The sequence below is a fragment of the Neophocaena asiaeorientalis genome, unplaced genomic scaffold, assembly GCF_003031525.2.
Source record: "Neophocaena asiaeorientalis asiaeorientalis breed wild unplaced genomic scaffold, Neophocaena_asiaeorientalis_V1.1 scaffold396, whole genome shotgun sequence".
In the NCBI taxonomy this organism is placed as follows: Eukaryota; Metazoa; Chordata; class Mammalia; order Artiodactyla; family Phocoenidae; genus Neophocaena; species Neophocaena asiaeorientalis.
Genome location: NW_020172455.1, coordinates 2,266,058 through 2,284,847, shown reverse-complemented (window position 1 = coordinate 2,284,847; position 18,790 = coordinate 2,266,058). Strand labels below are relative to the sequence as shown.

General features: G+C 45.9%; 1 protein-coding gene across 8 annotated transcripts in view; it reads right to left on the bottom strand.

Annotated features, from left to right (window-relative positions):
- The window catches only part of E2F6 (E2F transcription factor 6), a 37,523-nt gene extending 26,745 nt beyond the window's left edge, over positions 1–10,778 (bottom strand). For all 8 annotated transcript variants that reach the window (XR_003002207.1, XR_003002206.1, XR_003002208.1 and 5 more), the window contains exons 1-2: positions 10,266–10,778; positions 1,158–1,212 (exon numbers count right to left, since the gene is read on the bottom strand). Coding sequence is in view for 4 of the 8 variants with exons in the window: in XM_024737696.1 (XP_024593464.1) it covers positions 1,158–1,212; positions 10,266–10,775 (565 nt within the window). In the remaining 4 variants the exon portion in view is untranslated. The remainder of the gene's footprint in view (positions 1–1,157; positions 1,213–10,265) is intronic.
- Positions 10,779–18,790: the final 8,012 nt, after the last annotated feature.

Sequence of the window (18,790 nt, the reverse complement as noted above, 5' to 3'; positions counted from 1 at the left end):
GCAGAATACTGGGAGATGAGGCTGCAAAGTGGAGCGGGAAATGGCCATCAAGGGCCTTGTGCATCTGTCTGTCCGTTCTCTGCCTTGTTTCTTAACAGAATTTAATAGAAATAAATGAGGAGTCAGGGTTTTCTCCATATGTAACAGAGCATCACTGCAGAAGTTTAGGTTGAGTGATACCATCATCTAACTGCTGTATTAAAAGATCACACGGGCAGTAGAACGGAAGAGGTGAGGGGGTGGAAGAGCCTGGAGCAAGTGACTGACTTAGATGGCTAGGCCACTGCTTCCTGCCTGAGAAGCAGCAGCCTGAGCCCTGGGTAAGACTGTGGGCTCAAGTCTGAGCCTGGGGTTGAATCCTGACTGGGCAAGTTACTTAATCTCTGGGCATCAGTCTACTCATCTACCACATGGGAATGACCATCCAAACCTGGATTTTGAAAGGTTGTGACAATCCATGCAAAGAGCTTAATACAGGCCAGGCACCGTACAAGCTCCATAAATGTGAGACATGGGTATAAGTTGGTGGTATGCGGCAGACGAAGGAAACGCTTCCGGAGTAAAACTGCCCAAACCTGGGGGCCAGATACGGGTGGGACTGGGGCAGGGCCGGGGAGAAATGAAGGTTGAGGTTATGGTTCCTCGTGGGCACCTATGCACCACCTACCCACCGAGATTAGCACCAAATTAAGAAGAAACGGGGGTGGGGCCATGTGTCATAACAATTTTCAGAAAGACAGGGAACTACCTGACTGACTCTGAACACTGATCCACGGCAGAAGTAGATGGGAAGGGCACAGGGAATCAAAGATAACCAGGAAGGCCAAAGACTGTCCACACGCTTGCTGCCAAACTGCCTTCAGTGCTGCTTGCGGTGACAACTGCTCTCACAGAACTCTGGGAAAATACCCCGACAGAGACCATTCTGTTTTAAAAATGGCATTTCCAAAGCAATGCAGAATAAACTGGCATTGGTGCACGTTAACGGCCCACAACCTCAGGAATTTTCGCTGAAATTCCAAGCTTTTACATTTCAGTGTACAAACAATGCATTTTAAGTTACTCATCAACTCGTGTACATTTAAAATAAATCACTTAAATCATATGAAGTTCAAACTACGAAACCTAAAACTGATTCAGGAATCGAATCAACTTACTTCTCATGGACACATATTGTACATTATCTTCTAAATTAATCCTTATTTTTGATGGCTGGAAAAAAGAAGATACAGAAATTTAAACTTAGTAATTTAAATACAAGCAAATGAATAGCAAAAAATAAAAGCAGAATTGTTAATAATTATTGCCCATCTCTTATTAATAGCGGCACAGTGGTTAATCTTCTTTATATGAACTAACGTGCGTGCATAAGGGGCCTTGTTTACAGATTAAAGGGGCCAAAAAGGGTAAACAAAAAAAAAAAAGCAGAAACAATGCAAATGAACAACATTTTTCTGGATAATATAAAAGTTTGTCTTTTTTTCACCCTGGGGTAATAATTTTGGTGTGAGAAAACCAGTCTTCCTCCTAAACTATATCTACTCTAACTGTAATCACATCTGACAATGTTCATCGACTTGAATTTCTGAAACTGCATAGGCCTCCGTAAGTATGGAAGTAGTAGTTAAAGAGACGGCGGTGGGGGAGGAATGGTGCAGGGGGGAGGGGGAGTATGAGACGTTATTACTAAATAGACATTCACCTATCAACTGTATCAGGTAGTGAGGATAAAAAGCAATAGAGAGGATCAGGACACTGTCCCTGACTCTGGAAAGCGCAGTAGAGATCTAAGAGACGTCCAGACTGACAAATGCTCACCCCTCGCTAATTAAGTGAGAGTGGCTCCAAGAAAAGTGCTCACAAACTTTCATAGGCAGCCATGCGTTCCCATGATAATTAATATAAAAACAGCATTTCTAATCATGGAAAATAATGCATGCTACACAACGAGAGACTTTGGTATTAAGATTCATAAAAAAATTCTTTTACCTTCCTAAGATGACCAGGAAATCAGCAGTAGCTCCACCATCAACGCTCACCATTTTGCCAGCTATTTGGAGGCTATGAAAGTTTATATAAACTTGTAGTAATGGGTGCAATATATTTAAAAATTGTTTTTGCAAAAAAATAAATAAAACCTAAGCTAACGTTAATAAACAGAAATCCATATTGGCCTCTTGCTTACAACAAAGTATGTATAATGATGCCATGTGTCTCCAGACAAGCTGTGAGCAGGTTTAGCTCCTGTGTAAGTGAAAAAACTGGCCCCCAAATGGGCCATAGCAAAACTGGGATAAGTGAATTTCATAAGGTGCCCTAAGAAGGGAAACAACAGCGCTCTGGATGCACCCAGCGAGGGGATCACAAGGATTCACAGGCAAGGGGACCCCTAGCTGAGCCTTGGAAGACAAGCCAGAATTTGCCGGAACCTACGGGAGGCTGAGGAGGGAGGAAAAAGACAGAATTCCTGGGGCAGGAAGTGAAATGAACAAAGGTATGGAAATATAAATCACCTGGCACCTTTGGAGAAGCCACCTGGGTGACCAGTGCAAAACCAACTTGATACTAAGGCTGGACGGGAATGCTAGCACCACGCTCGACACAGAAGACCATGCAAGTCATGCTACAGAGTTTGGACTTTCTGCTGTAACCAGGGCTGAATCACCACAGATCTCTGAACAAGATACGACGTCGTCCAGCTCGTGGTTTAGAAATCTAAGTGTGGTGGCAACGCGGCAAAAAGACTGAAGGTGCGGAAGCCTGAAGGTGAGGTGAGCAGCGAAGAAGCTCTTTGCTGGTAGCGTTACGATCCGCAGCACAATGATTCCCTATGACAAGGTGACAGCATCTGTCAGCACGCTAACTCGACATGGAATAATTCCCCTGAAACAGAATTCCACTGCAACATTAACTTAGCTGTTACACGCAGACCTGCTGGGTGCCCGCCTTGGGGCAGCGACTCTGCCCCGCTAGCTCTCAGCACAGTGCTAACAGTGACTGTGAAGACAGCATCCAACAGTGCCACACTGAAGGGCAGTCCTATTCAAGGCAAATATCAGACCAACAGGACCAACCGTCACTGCTATTTTTACTTTCAACCCTTCTGCTAAAACAGTATGAGATGGAGTTGAACTACTGATGCAAGATTCTTAAGTGAAAAAAAATCCATCCTCATCACACTAGTTTGAAACACACATCAACAAATATCCTAAGTTGTTGTAAATATTGTGGTCTGTCTATGAGTTTTCTATTCAGTCCACGATCTGTTACTTACGTATCTGCAGCACACTTCAATCACTGTAATGTCTGAATAAATCCTGAGAATGCACACAGACAGGGCTAACAGAGCAGGTGCCTTGCTGCGAACAGGCTTCTGTTCTTAGCTTAGAGCAGCAGGGCGAGTCCTGCACACAGTACGTAACGGTTTCCAAACAGGCTGGCTCCCTATCTGCTCTCTACACATTCTGCAAGGGCACCTTTCCTGCTCTATACCCCCTCCCTCTGGTCTCCTTATCTAGACTGCCGCTATTCACAGCTTGGCACAGGGATAATACCTCAGTCAGTAACATGAGAAAGTATGACTTGCTTTCCCCTACATTCTTTGCTCTAAACCACACACTGGCTCTGTCGAGATCTGTGGGAAAACAGACACTAACAGCACCCATTCGTTTTTTCCCTTTGAATACAAAAGCGCTCTCTCTTTATTTGGGAGGAATCACAACAGCATCATGGCCCCTCAGGGGCAGACATCCCAAATAAAGATCGTATAAATCCTACAGACCCACAATTCTGGAGATTTCCAAAGTGCCCACAGTGATGACACATTCATCTCATTTATACTCAAAATAGTTCTTGGCTTAAGATCGGGTTCAGGACTACCAGAACTTCTTAGACGCTGGGAGATCCCACCCTTATCTGTAACACAGTGTAGGGATATAACCCACTTTCCAAGCTACTGTGAAGATTAAATGACAAATTTTGTAAACTGTAAAAATCCTATGAAAACAGAAGAGACTATGGTTATTGTTTTCCTTTTTGAACCAGAACAGTGCCTGGCACATTCAGGCACTTGGTAAATATTTGTTAAACTAATGAACGGAAGAGTGAAATAGGACCTTGTCTGGATGACTTCAACTGACAAACAATGAGTATTTACAGACACAGGGACACAGGGTGAAGACTCCCTCTTTGGTACACCATCAATAAGGACCACTGCGAGACTATGAAGCCTCAGTTTCTGTTTTCTAATACAAATTTATCATCTAGAGAGACTCAATCTGACAATCCTGGCAAGTACTGACAATCCTTCCCAATTACTCTAACTTTGGTGAACGACACCCAACAGGTAAGCTAGGAGCTTTTCTGGGAGGAAATGGGACTAGATAGGAGTTCTTCTTTTTAAATGGCTTTAAAATCAGAATACAGGTTTTCTCACACAAAAGTTAGTGAGCTATTAAAAAAAAATGTAAATGAAATGCCACCCCTGCACTTGGTCCCTCAGAACAGAGCAGGGCACCCTGCCATGGAGGAGAATGACGAGGCTCGACACCCCTGCAGGGACGAGGACACCCCTGCAGGGACGAGGAAACTGGAGAGAAGGTGAGCAGAGGGCTCCCATTCAAGGTGAGGCATGACCGAGCCCTTCCCAACAAGAGACTGATCGTGTGAGCACCTTTCAGGGATACCCATTTTCCTTTTATTTTGAAACAATCTCAGCCTTCAGAAAAGGTACAGAAATAGTACCAAGAATTTCCATATAACCTTCACCCAAATCCTTCAAATGCTAACGTTTCACTACATTCGCTTTATCTTTTTTTTTCTATACACACATAATTTATTTTTTCTAAATCATCTGAGGGTAAACTGCAGACCCCTAAATAATTCAGTGTGTATCTCAAGGACATTCTCTTAGACAACCAGAGTATAACTACCAAGAAATCTGTTCGAGAGTAAGCAGTCTTGAAAAAGTTTGTCAGTAGAAATCTGGACTTTGCCAGTAAGGGTTCAAAAGGAAGGGGAACTTGTTAGAAACTTCAAGAAGGGGGATCCCCGTTATGCTAAGACAGAGCACTTAGCAACACTGTCAACTGCAGATCCACGGAAAGCAGATGGTAATGAACCGGGTAACCTAACCGAGGAGCTTTCCACACAGTGTTAAAGGGGACTGGGTAGGCGGGGAGGGAGAGAGGGAGGGAGAGAGAGACAGACAGAGAGACAGACAGAGACAGAGAGAGGAAAGGACTGTTAAAAGAAAAAGAAGCTATGACTTGGTAGCTTTAAAAAATTCTCAGCCTCTCAAGAAGCTAAAAATTAAGAGAAGACTTCTGAGAAAGACCAAATCAAAGGCACCACCAGAAAAACCGAATGTAAAGGGGAAGGTGAGACTGAACAGTTTTTTTTTTGTTTTTTTTTTTTTTGCGGTACGCGGGCCTCTCACTGTTGTGGCCTCTCCCGCTGCAGAGCCCAGGCTCCGGATGCGCAGGCTCAGCGGCCGTGGCTCACGGGCCCAGCCGCTCCGCAGCATGTGGGATCTTCCCAGACCGGGGCATGAACCTGTGTGCCCTGCATCGGCAGGCGGACTCTCAACCACTGCGCCACCAGGGAAGCCTGAGACTGAATAATTCTTGGTGAAGTCCTCAGAGATCAAAGATGGTATTTCAGAGTGCCATTCAGTCACACAAAAGGCCCCTGAAGGAGACTAAGGATGAACCTCACAGATCCTCTCAACCTAAGGACAGGGCCTCTAGGAAGCTGCAGGGCACTGTCCCTCGGCCACCCCAGCAGGAGCCCAAGGTACAGAAGAGTTTATTTCGAAGAAATCTGTGGGTGGGACGCTTGTCTACTGAGTGAACCACAAGATTCACAGGACATCCGCATAGTTTTTGAGAGAATTACATTGGCAAAATCACTGCCAGCTTGGTCTAAAAGGGATAAAGACAGTTCAAAGTGAAAAGAGGCCACTGGACACCCCCAAATTATGCTGACAGGAAGCAGGCTGAAAAAAGTACTCAGCTACAAATACTGAAGAGATATGACCTTCCATGAAAAAGAAAGACAGGCTCAGATGGTGGAACCAAGAGCCCAGAGGGAGAGGTGGGAACATGGAGAATTGTTCCCAGACCTTGAGACCTAATCAAAAAAGGTCCCACATTTACCAGGTGGCATTTCAGAACTGCTCCAGACCAGATGCTCCTCCGTGACCCCTCTTTTTCTCCTTTATGGACAGGACTGTCTACAGCAGTTATCCCATGTCTGTCCCACAAGTGTACGATGTATGCTGGGGGTGTGTTGCGGGGGCAGGGGTCAGATAACTTGTCTTTTTAGTTTTACAGGCCTAAAGATCTGGAGGAACTGTACCTGAGGAGCTGTACTTAAAGAACTACATCCAAGGAGCCTGAATTCTTACCTTATTCTGTGAGAACAAAATCTGTTACTTTGAGGCTCACACTGTCCCAGATTAGGCCAACGGGAGCCTTTCAAAGTGGTTCCTGCACAGGACACTTATGTTTAACCTTCTCAGCATCTTTAGGATGGCAGTCCTCAGAGGAGTGCTCCCTCAAACTTCTACGGCACTAACCTGCCCAGGTGCCAGCAGAGATGCTGCTGCCTTTAGTTCTGACAACCCACCACTGCGGAGGCATGCCAACACTTCTGTTCCTTTAAGGAAGTCACACTGAGGGGCTACGCTCAGGTATTTCCCCAAGACATGCCAAGGGACAGCCCAGTAACAGCCAAACCTCAAGACTGGACGTCCTAGGAAATTTTCCCGTTCAATCCTCAAACTGCTTCTCTCTCTCTCTCACTTGTTCAAGCCTCTTAGCCTGTCTGTATCTTAGCCGGGAAGAGGCAGAGCCCGCAAACTGAAACCACTGAGGCTGCTTCCAGCGCACACAGCTCTCTAGGCACCAGCAGCTCCTGATGGGCAAGGCAGCACGTTCCAAGTTATTTCACTAGCGCTCCAAGTCCCACAACTAAAAACCTACACTTTTCAACTTGTGACCTCAAAGGAGAATAGAATAAAAGGTGAGTTTTAGGGACTAAAATCTTAAACACTGCCTCTAAATTGGTTAAAAATTTCTCTACACAGATGCTTCTTTGTACCAATTGCCTGTTTGGGGGAGTAATATCCCTTTAAGAGCTCTCTGGACATATACCTTTTCCCACGGTGACTGCATTCTTGTCACACACTCAAATTTTCCTTGTTTTTCAATGTGCAGACTAAGTTCCATCTTTAATCAGTACCATGTTCTGCCTTCACGGAATTCCAGTTTTCAAGCCATTTGCCCAGGGAACATCAAACACTCAGCCGTACACATAACCATTTTTTGCACAGTGTTTAATAACACACAGTTTACTAAATACTGCCAGTCATTAGCCAATTAAAAAATGCTGAGATAGGTGTTTAAATCAGCATTTTACAGCCAGGAAAATAAACACTCATACATTCAAACATTTACGGAGTACCTATTTCATTCATCCAAAAGCTATTTACCAAATATTTTTGCGAGAAGCACCAAATGTGCTGGGGATGTAACAATGAAATGAACAGAGTCGCTGCGCTCAGGGACCGAAGAGCCACAGAGTGCAGAGAGGAGGAGGCACAGGGCGCTCTGGGAACACAAAAGGAGCGCTTAACCAAGTCTTGGGAAGTCAGGAAGGCTTCCGACAAGTGACCTATGAATCTAGACCTGAAGAACCATGGGAGGTGACAAGGAAAAGTGTGCTTTAAAGGTTTTTTTAAAAGGGGGAGTGCAGATACACAGGGGTCCAAGAGAATATGGAGATATGGAAAATTTAGCAACTATAAGCAGCTCAGGAAAGATAAATCTAGGGGTCTGATTACGTAAAGCAGTTTCTCCTCTATCCTGAGAGCACTAGGGAACCATGACAGATTCTTTAAGTCAAATGACGTGATCGCAGATACGTTTTAAAAAGACCATCATGGTTAGTTACTATGTGGAGAATATACAGAAAAATCAAGGGCAAGACGAGAGGCAGGAAAACTGGTTAAGAAGGTTACAATCCAAAAGATAGATGATGGCTAGAAGTGGCAAGTACTGGTGATTAATTTTAATTAGATAGAATGGAGGGGGTCCGTTTGGAAAAGGCAAGGATGATGCCTAGGATACTAGCTTGGGCAATATGGTGGGTGTGGTACCATTTACTGCGATAGGAGACAGCGAGTTGCTGCTTGCTTAGGCAAGAAGATAATGAATTCCACTTTAGATACATGAGTTTGAAACCTAAGTAGAAATGTCTAGTAGACAGTTGCAAAGCTCTGAGCCAGATTTATAGATTTGCAAGTCACGACATGGTAACTGAAACTACCAGAGTGAAGAAGACTATGTACAACTTCAAGGGATATATGTGTGTTTTCTGACGTTAAATGCAGAATAAAGTGGTTTTTCCATAGTAAGAGTTTGGAGCTTTTATCAAATTCTCAAAGATTAAGACCACCAATACCAATAGTAACAGAAGTCACGAGAGTGGTGAACGACACCCCGCAGGAAGAAACCGTGGAGAAGACAGAAGATCTGAATAAGACTGCCACGGAAGGAATGGGAAAAGGAAGAGGAGTTTACAAAACAGGACAGGAGAGGCCAGATAAGCAGATGGAGCGAGCGCTGAGAGTACGTGTCCGGCAGGCCGTTCAAAGGCGAGTGTCCAACATGAGTGAGCGGTCGATCGTGTGCAAACTACAGAAGGTACGGAGTGAGACATCTGCTGGACGTGACTGGCGACCTTGGTTAGAACGTCTCAGAGCTGTGCTTAGGGCAGAGGTCCCCCAGCAGGTGGTAATGACAGGTGAGCAAGCAGACCCTGGAGTGCTGACAACTTTTTCAGAAAGCATGGCTGTGAAGGGGAAGAGATACAGTAGCTGGAAGGGCATACGGAATTTAAGGGAGGGATCTTTCACAATGGAAACGGATTTAGGATGCATTTTAAGTAGTCGAGAATTTACCACCTGGAGTCAGACACTGCGAGGTTAAACCCAGGCCCGTCTTCTCACTAACGACAGGCAAACCCCTTAACAGCTCCAACGACAGGCAACCCCCTTAACTCACTAACGACAGGCAACCCCCTTAACTCACTAACGACAGGCAACCCCCTTAACTCACTAACGACAGGCAACCCCCTTAACTCACTAACGACAGGCAACCCCCTTAACTCACTAACGACAGGCAACCCCCTTAACTCACTAACGACAGGCAACCCCCTTAACTCACTAACGACAGGCAACCCCCTTAACTCACTAACGACAGGCAACCCCCTTAACTCACTAACGACAGGCAACCCCCTTAACTCACTAACGACAGGCAACCCCCTTAACTCACTAACGACAGGCAACCCCCTTAACTCACTAACGACAGGCAACCCCCTTAACTCACTAACGACAGGCAACCCCCTTAACTCACTAACGACAGGCAACCCCCTTAACTCACTAACGACAGGCAAACCCCTTAACTCACTAACGACAGGCAAACCCCCTAACAGCTCCGCGTGTATTTTGGCAACCGCAAAACAAGAAAAACCCTGAGGACTGCTGTGCGGAATTAAAAGAGATGATGCTCATCAACTATTTTTGAGCACTGAGTCCTCCTGGCGTCTGGGCAAACGGACCTCAGGAAATGTTTATTGACTAAGAATGGGAAAAAAACAGCAGAGAAGTCGAAAATACAGGGAGAATGGAAAACGATGGGCTCATCGAGGGTCCTGAGACTCCAGGAGAATATATCGCATCTAGTCCAGAGGAAACTGACCTCCGGCAGGGAAGCCAATCTCCCACTTTCTCTGTCAAAGAGGATCAAAGATAACTTGCTGAATGGGAAGCCGTGGAACGGGAAGTGTGAGGTGTGGACACGGTTTTAAGTGGCTGCCCTAAAGGAGGAGAATGGCAGAAGAGGCTGCAGAGAAGAACACACGAGAGAGAGCTTGCAGAGACCCACTGAGTCCAGTGGAGACGCAAAAGCATAACTGTCTCGGGCAAAGCTGGGCAATTTTCTCCAACACTACTCTGGAGCCGACGTAAAAGCCCAGGAGGCTGACAACACATTTGCGAGCAGACGCAAACAAGGGGAGAGCTTAAGCGAAAGACCTGTCTGCTTCACTGGACGCGAAGGGCAGTGCGAGAGCTGGGGCAACCGAGGAGCAGTCCCGGGCCACCTCGAGGAGCGCACGACCGACATGACGGCCAGTCCGGCCTCCCCGCGGGCCTGGGACACCCCCCACCCCGCGCCCCGGCCCCGTCGCTGGGACACACTTACCAGCAGGCCCTCCACGTTGATGGGGTCTCGGCAGCGGCGCCGCACCGTCTCCTCCGCCGGGTCTACGAGCAGGCTGGGCAGCTTCCGCGCCGGCCGCTGCTGACTCATGCTGCCCAGCCGGCCGCCTCTCGCCTCGCACCCCGCGAGCTCTCCCGCCTTCTCCCGCTCGGGTCGGGCGCCGCCCCCGACCCGCCGGGTCCCGGGGGCCAAGCACGAACTGGACTCCTGGCCTGCCCGGAGGCGCCGCCTGGCTAGGCCGGCCCTCGGACGGGCGCGCAGCTGCCCCACGACCCCGGGAGCTGGAACGCGGGCGGGAGGAGAGCAGGGTGACCCACGGCTCTCAGGACGCCAGGCCCGCCATCTTCCCGCATGCGCAGTGCGCCGCCCCCAGTGCGCATGCCCGGCGCGGCCGGAGCGCTCCCAAACACAGACCCGCTCCCGGAGGCCGGAGCCCGAGAAGTCCCGGAGAGCGGAGTTCGCGGAAAGGATGGCGAAGGAAAAGGAAGACATGGAGCAGGAATTCCAGACGAAGGGAACGGGGCGAGAGGAAAGAGGCAGCCGGGACAACGCAGTGGTCGCCTCGGAATTCTCGACACTAAAGGTACTAATAACTGAAAGTTCTGAGCTCGCAGGGATGTTAATTTACTCTTGAGCTCCCTCCGCACGTCTCAGGCACTTGCCCAGTGTTGATGCTTAGTAAATGTTGGTAACCAAACCGTCGTGGAATTGTTTACTTACATGCATCTTTCCTCCTTTCCCTTTTCTTCCTTCTTGTCATTTGAGGAATAAACTATTGACTCCCTAGGTGTCAGAAATCGTGGTGCGCACAGGAGATATTCGTTTGAATTTGGCACAATCTCAGATTCCGGTGGAGGGGACAGGTAAGTAAAGGAACATTTAAAGCTGGAGCCACTTTGCTGTAGCTGGAGCCACTTTGCTGTACAGCAGTAATTAACACAGCATCGTAAATCAACTAAACTTAAGTTAAAGAAGAGAAAGGAGAGTGTTTCAATAACAAAGGTAACATGTGCCAAAAATCCACTAAGCAGGTAATAAAAGGGGGAGTTTAAATGCCAAATAAATAAAATAAAATAAAATAAAGCTGAAGCCAGATGGTGTGTTTTCAGATCCTGGCTCCCCCTACTTAGAAGTTTACAAGACCTGAAGCAAGCTGCTTAATCGCTCCGTACCTCAGTTTCCTCATCTGTTAAATGGGACTAATGGCTACTTACCTCATAAGATTGTTGTGAGGATTAAATGAATTAATGAATGTAGCCTACTTAGAACTGGGAGTAGTGTGTGTTTGATATAAAAAGGTAATACCATGTGATAAGTGCAGGGTGGATGGAGGGCAGCTACTGAGCTGTAGACCAAGAGCTTCTACCCAGCATAAGGTGGAAGGTGGGTTCCCACTAGACTAGAAATTTCTTGAGGTCAGAGGCGTTCTTTAATCTGTGATCTCCAGCATCTAGCACAGTTCCTGACAAATAGTTAAGTGCCCCATAAGTGTTTGCTAAACGAGTGACTTGAAATAAAGGATAATCTAGGAGAGGTCTCTAAAAGATTGGATTATGTTGCAGAATGGAGAATTTCCCAGAGTGGTTAAGTGACACCTTTACCAACCACAGTCCCCTGAGAAGGCAAGCTCTGGAGACCAGAAATGGCTGTTTTGTTTTTTTTTTTTAAAAAAGACATAACCCAGCATTTGAGATCTGTTTAACATTCTGCTAAATGTTCTGTATACATTTTCTTATTAAATCTTATATCAAAACTGAAAGATAGGGATTTTTCTGCCCAATCTACAGATCAGGAAAATAAATATTAGCAAGATTTACAAAAATTACCCGAGGTCCTGGCTAGGCAGTGGCAGAGGCAGGATTTGACCTCATAGCTGATTGATTTAGTATGTGGATCGTTGGGAAGATTCTTGAAGGGTGACTAGATTTTCTAGAGCCAGAGGTGGGGTTGGGGGAGTGAAGGGGGGTGAGTCCGGGGGCAGGGGTGGTGTTGGCAGGCGCTGCAGGCTGAAGACCGAGCATGAACACAGCTATAGAGAGTGAGGCCCGTGACCCTGCCCTCCAGACACTTAACAGTACCTGTGGCTTGGCTTTTTACCCCGAGACTTAATCATTCACGCATTTTTTGAGCCTGTGCCTGGCAGGAGTACGTGCTGAGGAGAGAACTAAGTCTGAGGGGTCCTTACCTTGTGCTCCAGTGGCCCCCACGTAACCAGAATGCGTAAGTACTAACTTCGAATGTGTATAACATGCTATGGAAGCGCAGAGAAAATAACTGGACTTGGTGTAAATCACAGGTGCTTTTTCACACATCTTCCTGTGAGGTAGACATTTCTAGAATACTTTACAGATGAGGACACAGAGGCTCAGAGAAGTTAAGTGACTTGCTCAAGGCCACCTCCTCAGGTGGCTCAGATGCAGCACTTCAGCCACCAAATCCTTAGCTTTGTCCATCAAGTCCTACTGTGGTGCACGGGCACAGTTCCCAGCACAGAAATTCTAGTATTTCCACTTCCAGTCCTGTTTTTGTGTGTTTTTCTTGGGGCAAAATGGTGCTAGGGCAAAATAGGGCGTGGGCTTTGAGACTTTAAAATTAGGGCTGAGATATAGGCTGAAGGCCCAGGTGCGCTGGAGGAATGCTGAGAGGCCTTATTTGTCAAGGGACATTTTACCTTCCTTCTATTGTAAAATTTCTTCCCCAGAAATCTGTGAGGAAATGGCCACGTCCAATAGGGAATAATGGAAATGTTTTACACTGTCCAGTATGGTAGCCACTAGCCACGTGTAGCTGTTGGGCACTTGAAGTGTGGCTAGCAAGGAACTGAATTTTCATTTATTTTAATTTAACTTGAATTTTAAGAGCCAGGGAACTAGTGGCTACCATATTGGATAGCACGGGTGAAGATACAAAAATATGGTATCACCTAGTCTGGTGAGATTCTACGTGTGGTCTGTGGACCTCAGCATTGCCATCACCAGCGAGCTTGTTAGGAATGCAAACTTTCTGGGTCTACCCCAAGCCCTACAGAATCAGAAACTCCGAGGACTTGGGTGTACTCTGTCAGGCACTGGTCTAGCCCAACCCCTTCTTTTCCAGGTGAGGAGACCAATCCTCATCCCCTCTCCAAGGGATGATAAACCAGCTATATTGAAGCCAAGTTAACTTTTCTAATGCAGTGTTTTGGGATTCAGGGCTTGGAGCAAATCCAGTGGTCGCCACTCTAACCTACGATTTGCTAGGCGTTACAGCTTTCTGCATCTACCTCTCACGCTGGCACAGGCGTTCTCAGATCTTCAACGACAGGAGAGGCCAAATGGGAGGCAAGGAGAATGGTTAGGAGGCTGTCGGTCACCGAAAGGACAGCTGATGATGGCAGAACTGGGCAGTGCCAGTGAAAGTGGAGAGCAAAGGACAGATTCAAGAGCTAGAAGATAGATGTAGAAGGAACAGAGCTTGGGGGTTGATGAAATTTAAGGGAAGACTTGGACCCGAGGTGGCGCTTCGGGTACTTGAAGTCCAGGCACAGGTGAGATTTGACAAGGGCGGGAGTGAGGGCAGGATGGGGCAGGGCCAGAGGGCAGCCAGTGTGAAAGGGCCGGCAGATACTGTCACATTGTTTACAATGAGCAGTTTTGCTTTTGTTTTTAAACTAAGCAACAGCAAAGGTAATTAAGAGGCAGCAGCTAGGGAAATAGAAAGTGAATCTAGGCTATGGGTGCCTTAGAGGTTAAAAGAAGGGATGTTTTCTGTCTTTCTTCCCTCCCTCCCTCCCTTCCTTCCTTCCTTCCTTCCTTCCTCCTTCCTTCCTTCCTTCCTTCTTCCTCCCTCCCTCCTTTCCTCCCTTCTTTCCTCCTTCCCTTCCTTCCTTCCTCCCTTCCTTCCTTCTTCCTTCCTTCCTCCTTCTTTCCTTCCTTCCTTCCTTCCTCTCTTCCTTCCTCCCTTCCTTCCTTCCTTCTTCCTCCCTCCTCCCTCCCTTCATTTCTTCTCTTTTCTCTTTTCTACTTTCTCTTTGCTACTATTCTTTCTTTCCTACTTTGTTTCCTTCCTCTCCACCACCGCCCCCCCTTTTACTTTTTTAAGATAGCAGAGACCTAAGGTTTTCATGTTGATGAGAAGGAGCTAGTAGAAAGGGAAAGCTTGAAGATGCAACAGAGAAAGGGGATAACCCTGAGAATGCTGTCAGGGATTCCATACAGAGCTCCAGGAAATTGGAAACAAGGGGAGGGCTCCACCTCCACGGTGACAGGAGCAAAGTGTAAGGACAGAGGCAGACAACCTTATAAGGTATTTTTAGCAGGAAGTTGAAGGAGTTCATGCTCTGCTGAAGCCAAGGTCATCTGCTGAGAGTCAGGGGAGATGGTAGAAGTGGAGATTTGTTAGACATACCAGCAGGCACTCAGTAAATATGACCCAGCGATTCCACTCCTGGGTGTAGATCTGAAAAAAATGACAACACTAATTCGAAAAGGTACAAGCACCCCAATGTTCAGAGCAGTTTTATTTACAGTTGCTAAGGTATGGAAGCAAGCTAAGTGTCCATCAACAGATGAATAGATGAAGAAGGTGCTGTGGATATGTATATGTATATATACACACACACACGCACAATGGAATATTACTCAGCCATAAAAATAATGAAATATTGCCATTTGCAGCAACATAGATGGACCTCGAGATTACCATACTAAGTGAAGTAAGTCAGAAAGAGAAAGACAAATACTGTATGATATCAGTTATATGTGGAATCTAAAAAATACAGCAAACTAGTGAATATAACAAACAAGAAGCAGACTCAGATACGGAGAACAAACTGGTGGCCACCAGTGGGGAGAGGGGAGGGGCAGTATAGGGGTAGAGGATTAAAAAAAGGGTTATTATGGGACTATAGGAAATCATGTGTGTGAAACTTTTGAAAATTGTAAAGCACTATAGAATTTAAACAGTTTTCATTAATAATAATAATAAAAAGATGGTTTCTAGCAGAGCTGCAATCCAAATTCTGGTCTTTTACTTTCTAGGTCAGTACCCTTTTTAGGAAGGTGATGAGGTACAAGGACAAACACTTGGCGGGAAAGGAGTGTCGTAGAGATGGAAGGATGCAGAAAGAGGAGAGGTGGCATGGAGGAAGGAACAGACAAACCTGGACTGGAGCGAGTCCTGCATCCACCCTTATTAGCCTCACTGGCAAGCATCTTAACCCTTAGGATCCTCAGTTTCTCTGTTTGTAAACTGAGGGTAAACATACCTCCAATTCTGCTGTATTAGAGACAATGGACGTCAAGTCCCTGGTGCATTGAATCCATCTTCAGTGGTAAGACAAACTTCCTAGCTTCACAGGGGCTGTTTCTAACCAAGTCTCAAAGCTCCCTACCCCAGTGACTAAAAATGGTTCTAAAATGACATCAAATGGAACAAAGCCGGGCGGCTGACTCTTTGTTCTGAGGTTTTTGTTCAGAGTTTGACAAGCTTTCCAGAGAGCTCCCAAGAAGATGCTAGCCCACGAAAGTTGTCATTGGTCCAGATGCACGGATTCAGTCTCTCCACTTAGCAACAGTATTTGCCTCCTGCTTCAGAAAAGGAAACAAAAAAGTAAGCCTGCAGTTAAGTACCCCCACAAGGGCAAATCCCCATGGAAGCCTGTCAAAAAAGAGCTGTGGGAAAGATGAGCTATTGCTGTACGCCTGGGTGAACTCCAATGAGGAAGCCACAAAGGGGAGGGAGGATGGGCACAGGGGCTTGTCAGTTGCAGCCCCCCAAAGGGTTTCAGCCTTTCCCTCCTCCCGATTCCCACTGCCCCACGACTGCCCTCATTGTCATTGTTCCTGGACTATTTTAACTGCTTCCTAATTCATTCGCCTGTCCTGCCATTTCCAAGGGACTCTATACTATCACTGTCAAATTAAACAACTGCCTTTTGGGGGGTGGCTGTTGACCTTTCATTGCAGGAGAAATCTTTCTAAAGCGTGGGTCTGATCTCATCACTCCTCTGCTTAAAAGCTGTCAGTGTACTTTGTCTGTGTTATGCTTGAGGTTAGTGGTTTCCCCTGGGCACTGGTCACTTGCCTGCCTAGCTGTCTCCCTCATCACACTTTTGGAGGGAGGGCAGGGGCTGGGTCCTGGGCACTCAGGGGCCCCCACCACCTTATCAGAGCCATTGGATGCATCACTTTCTCTCAGTCACATTAATCTTCATTCAATTCCTCAAAAGCTTTCCCTCACTGCTGAGTCTTCTCACATCTTGTTTTCTTTGCTAGAACGTTAACCCTTTGACGCCTCCCCTAGCAAATGCCTCATCCTTATTTTTCACATTCTCCCCACCCCCCAGAAAGGCTTCTCTGAACCCCCAGATGAGGCTAGCGCCCCAGCCTCCTTCCCATGTGTCGTCTGATGAGCCCCACAACCTGGACTGATGCCCCCAGTAACCTTTCACTATCCATAGACACATTATGTTATAAATAAACAGCATTTGAAAAAAAACTAAACTCTTTACTATGTTGACTTCAAAATGTAAATTCTAAAGCAAAACATGGCAACCCAAATTATAGAGGTAATAGTTTGTCTTAAATCTTTGAAGCACACCTTAACGCTGGATTTTGTTTTCATTCAGCATTATCAGATTATTGATAAGTTTAGCAACTTTTATTTTTCCTCCGACTGAATTTTATGATGAATGGTACTAATGTTCTTAGTATTTCTTAAATATTGTAGGTTTACGTTAGTTTCATTTTGGGAAAAGAAAATCCATTTTATTAATTGTGTTATTAATTGTGCTCTTATAAAATCCATTTGTATTAATTGTGTGGAAAGAAGACTTACACTCAGCAAACTTGAAACCTTTTGTTTTCTTTGTTAGGTAGTTACACATCATTTTTATAATGAAAGAGATAAATGATAATACCTTCCCCTAAAAGAAAAGAAAGTTGCCAAATATTGGAGGATAACCACGTTGGTTTCAGACTTCTGATACCAACAGTACAAAAATATCATTAGACCTCTGAGAAATTTTGGACGATGGAAATTAAACAAGAAAGCTGTTAATTTTTTGAAGAGGCTCATTTATATGGCTCAAAATTCAAAAGGTACCAGAGTAAACAGTGAAAAATGTCCCTCCCACGCCTGTCTCTCAGCGGTGAAGTCTAAAGTCCTCTCTGAAGCTCACATGGCACGGGTTTTATATGGATTGTTGCAGAGATATTTTATGCACAAATAGTGCTCTGTGTTATTTCCCCAAGCCTTGTTTGCCCACTAGTAATCATACTGGTTCTCGATTTTATGTCTGCACAGTATTGCATGGTGTGTATGTACCATAAATCACCCATGCCCTCTCCAACTCTGGACACTTGGGTTATTTCCAGTATTTTGCAACCATAAACAACACCAAACATGGAACAATCTCATTCAGCCTACCTTTCACCCAGGTATGTGTATGTCTAAAAAATAAGTGGCTAGCAGTGAATTAATTACGAGGCCAGAGGTGACTTTAATAGATATTGTCAGATTATCCTTTAAAGAAGTTGAATCAATTTACCTCCCCTTTAGCAAGGTGGGAAAAATATGTTAAATCAATTTTCACTTGGCCTTTAAATCTGAACTGCTACATTTTATTCCACTTGAATTCTATACAAGCACAATTTAGTTTGTTTGCTAATGTGTTACTGATTGTTACATGTGTCCTACTTAAATGTTCACCTCCCACGCACTACCCCCAGGAAATACATCAGTTGCACCTAATTTGTTCTGCTCCTCTCACTCTTTCCTTTGTTTATCTAATATTCGATACCAGACAATGCGATGCTGGCAGCCGGGTTATAAGCCGACTTACCGTTTGCTGCAGTGTAGCATCTTGACTCTCCACCAGGTGGAGCAGTCTCACCTTAGGGAGCGCATTGAGTAGGGCCGCTGAATTTGGGGTGGTCAATATTCCTGGTGATATGCAGGTGGAGTGAAGTAGAGTGGAATGCAATTGGAGTTGAATTTAAGGTTTCAGAAGAGGATGTGGCACATCTAGGCCTCAGATGTATTAGTGATCCTGGTGAAGTTTAGTATCTCTGGTCTGAACCACCTGTAGAAACAAGTCAAGTCCTACAGTTAGGGGTTGATTTGTGTTCCCCATCCCTGCCTCCTTCCACATTCATACATTGAAGTTCCAACCCCCAGCACCTCAGAATGTGACCTTATTTGGGGAGAGGGTCTTTACAGAGGCAATCAAACTAAAATGAGGTCGCTGAGGTGGGCCCTAATCCAATATGACTGGTGTCTTTATAAGAAAGGAAATTTTGGACACTGACACACAGAGAGGGAAGAGGATGTGAAGAGACAGGGAGAAGACAGGCATGCAAGTCGAAGAGAAAGGCCTGGGACAGACAGATCCTTCCCTTGCAGCCTTCAGAAGGAACCAACCCCCTGACGCCTTGATCTGGGGCTTCTAGCCTCCAGAACTATGGATGCTACATTTCTGTTGTTTAAGCCCACCAGCCTGTGGTGCTTTGTCATGGCAGCCTGTGCAA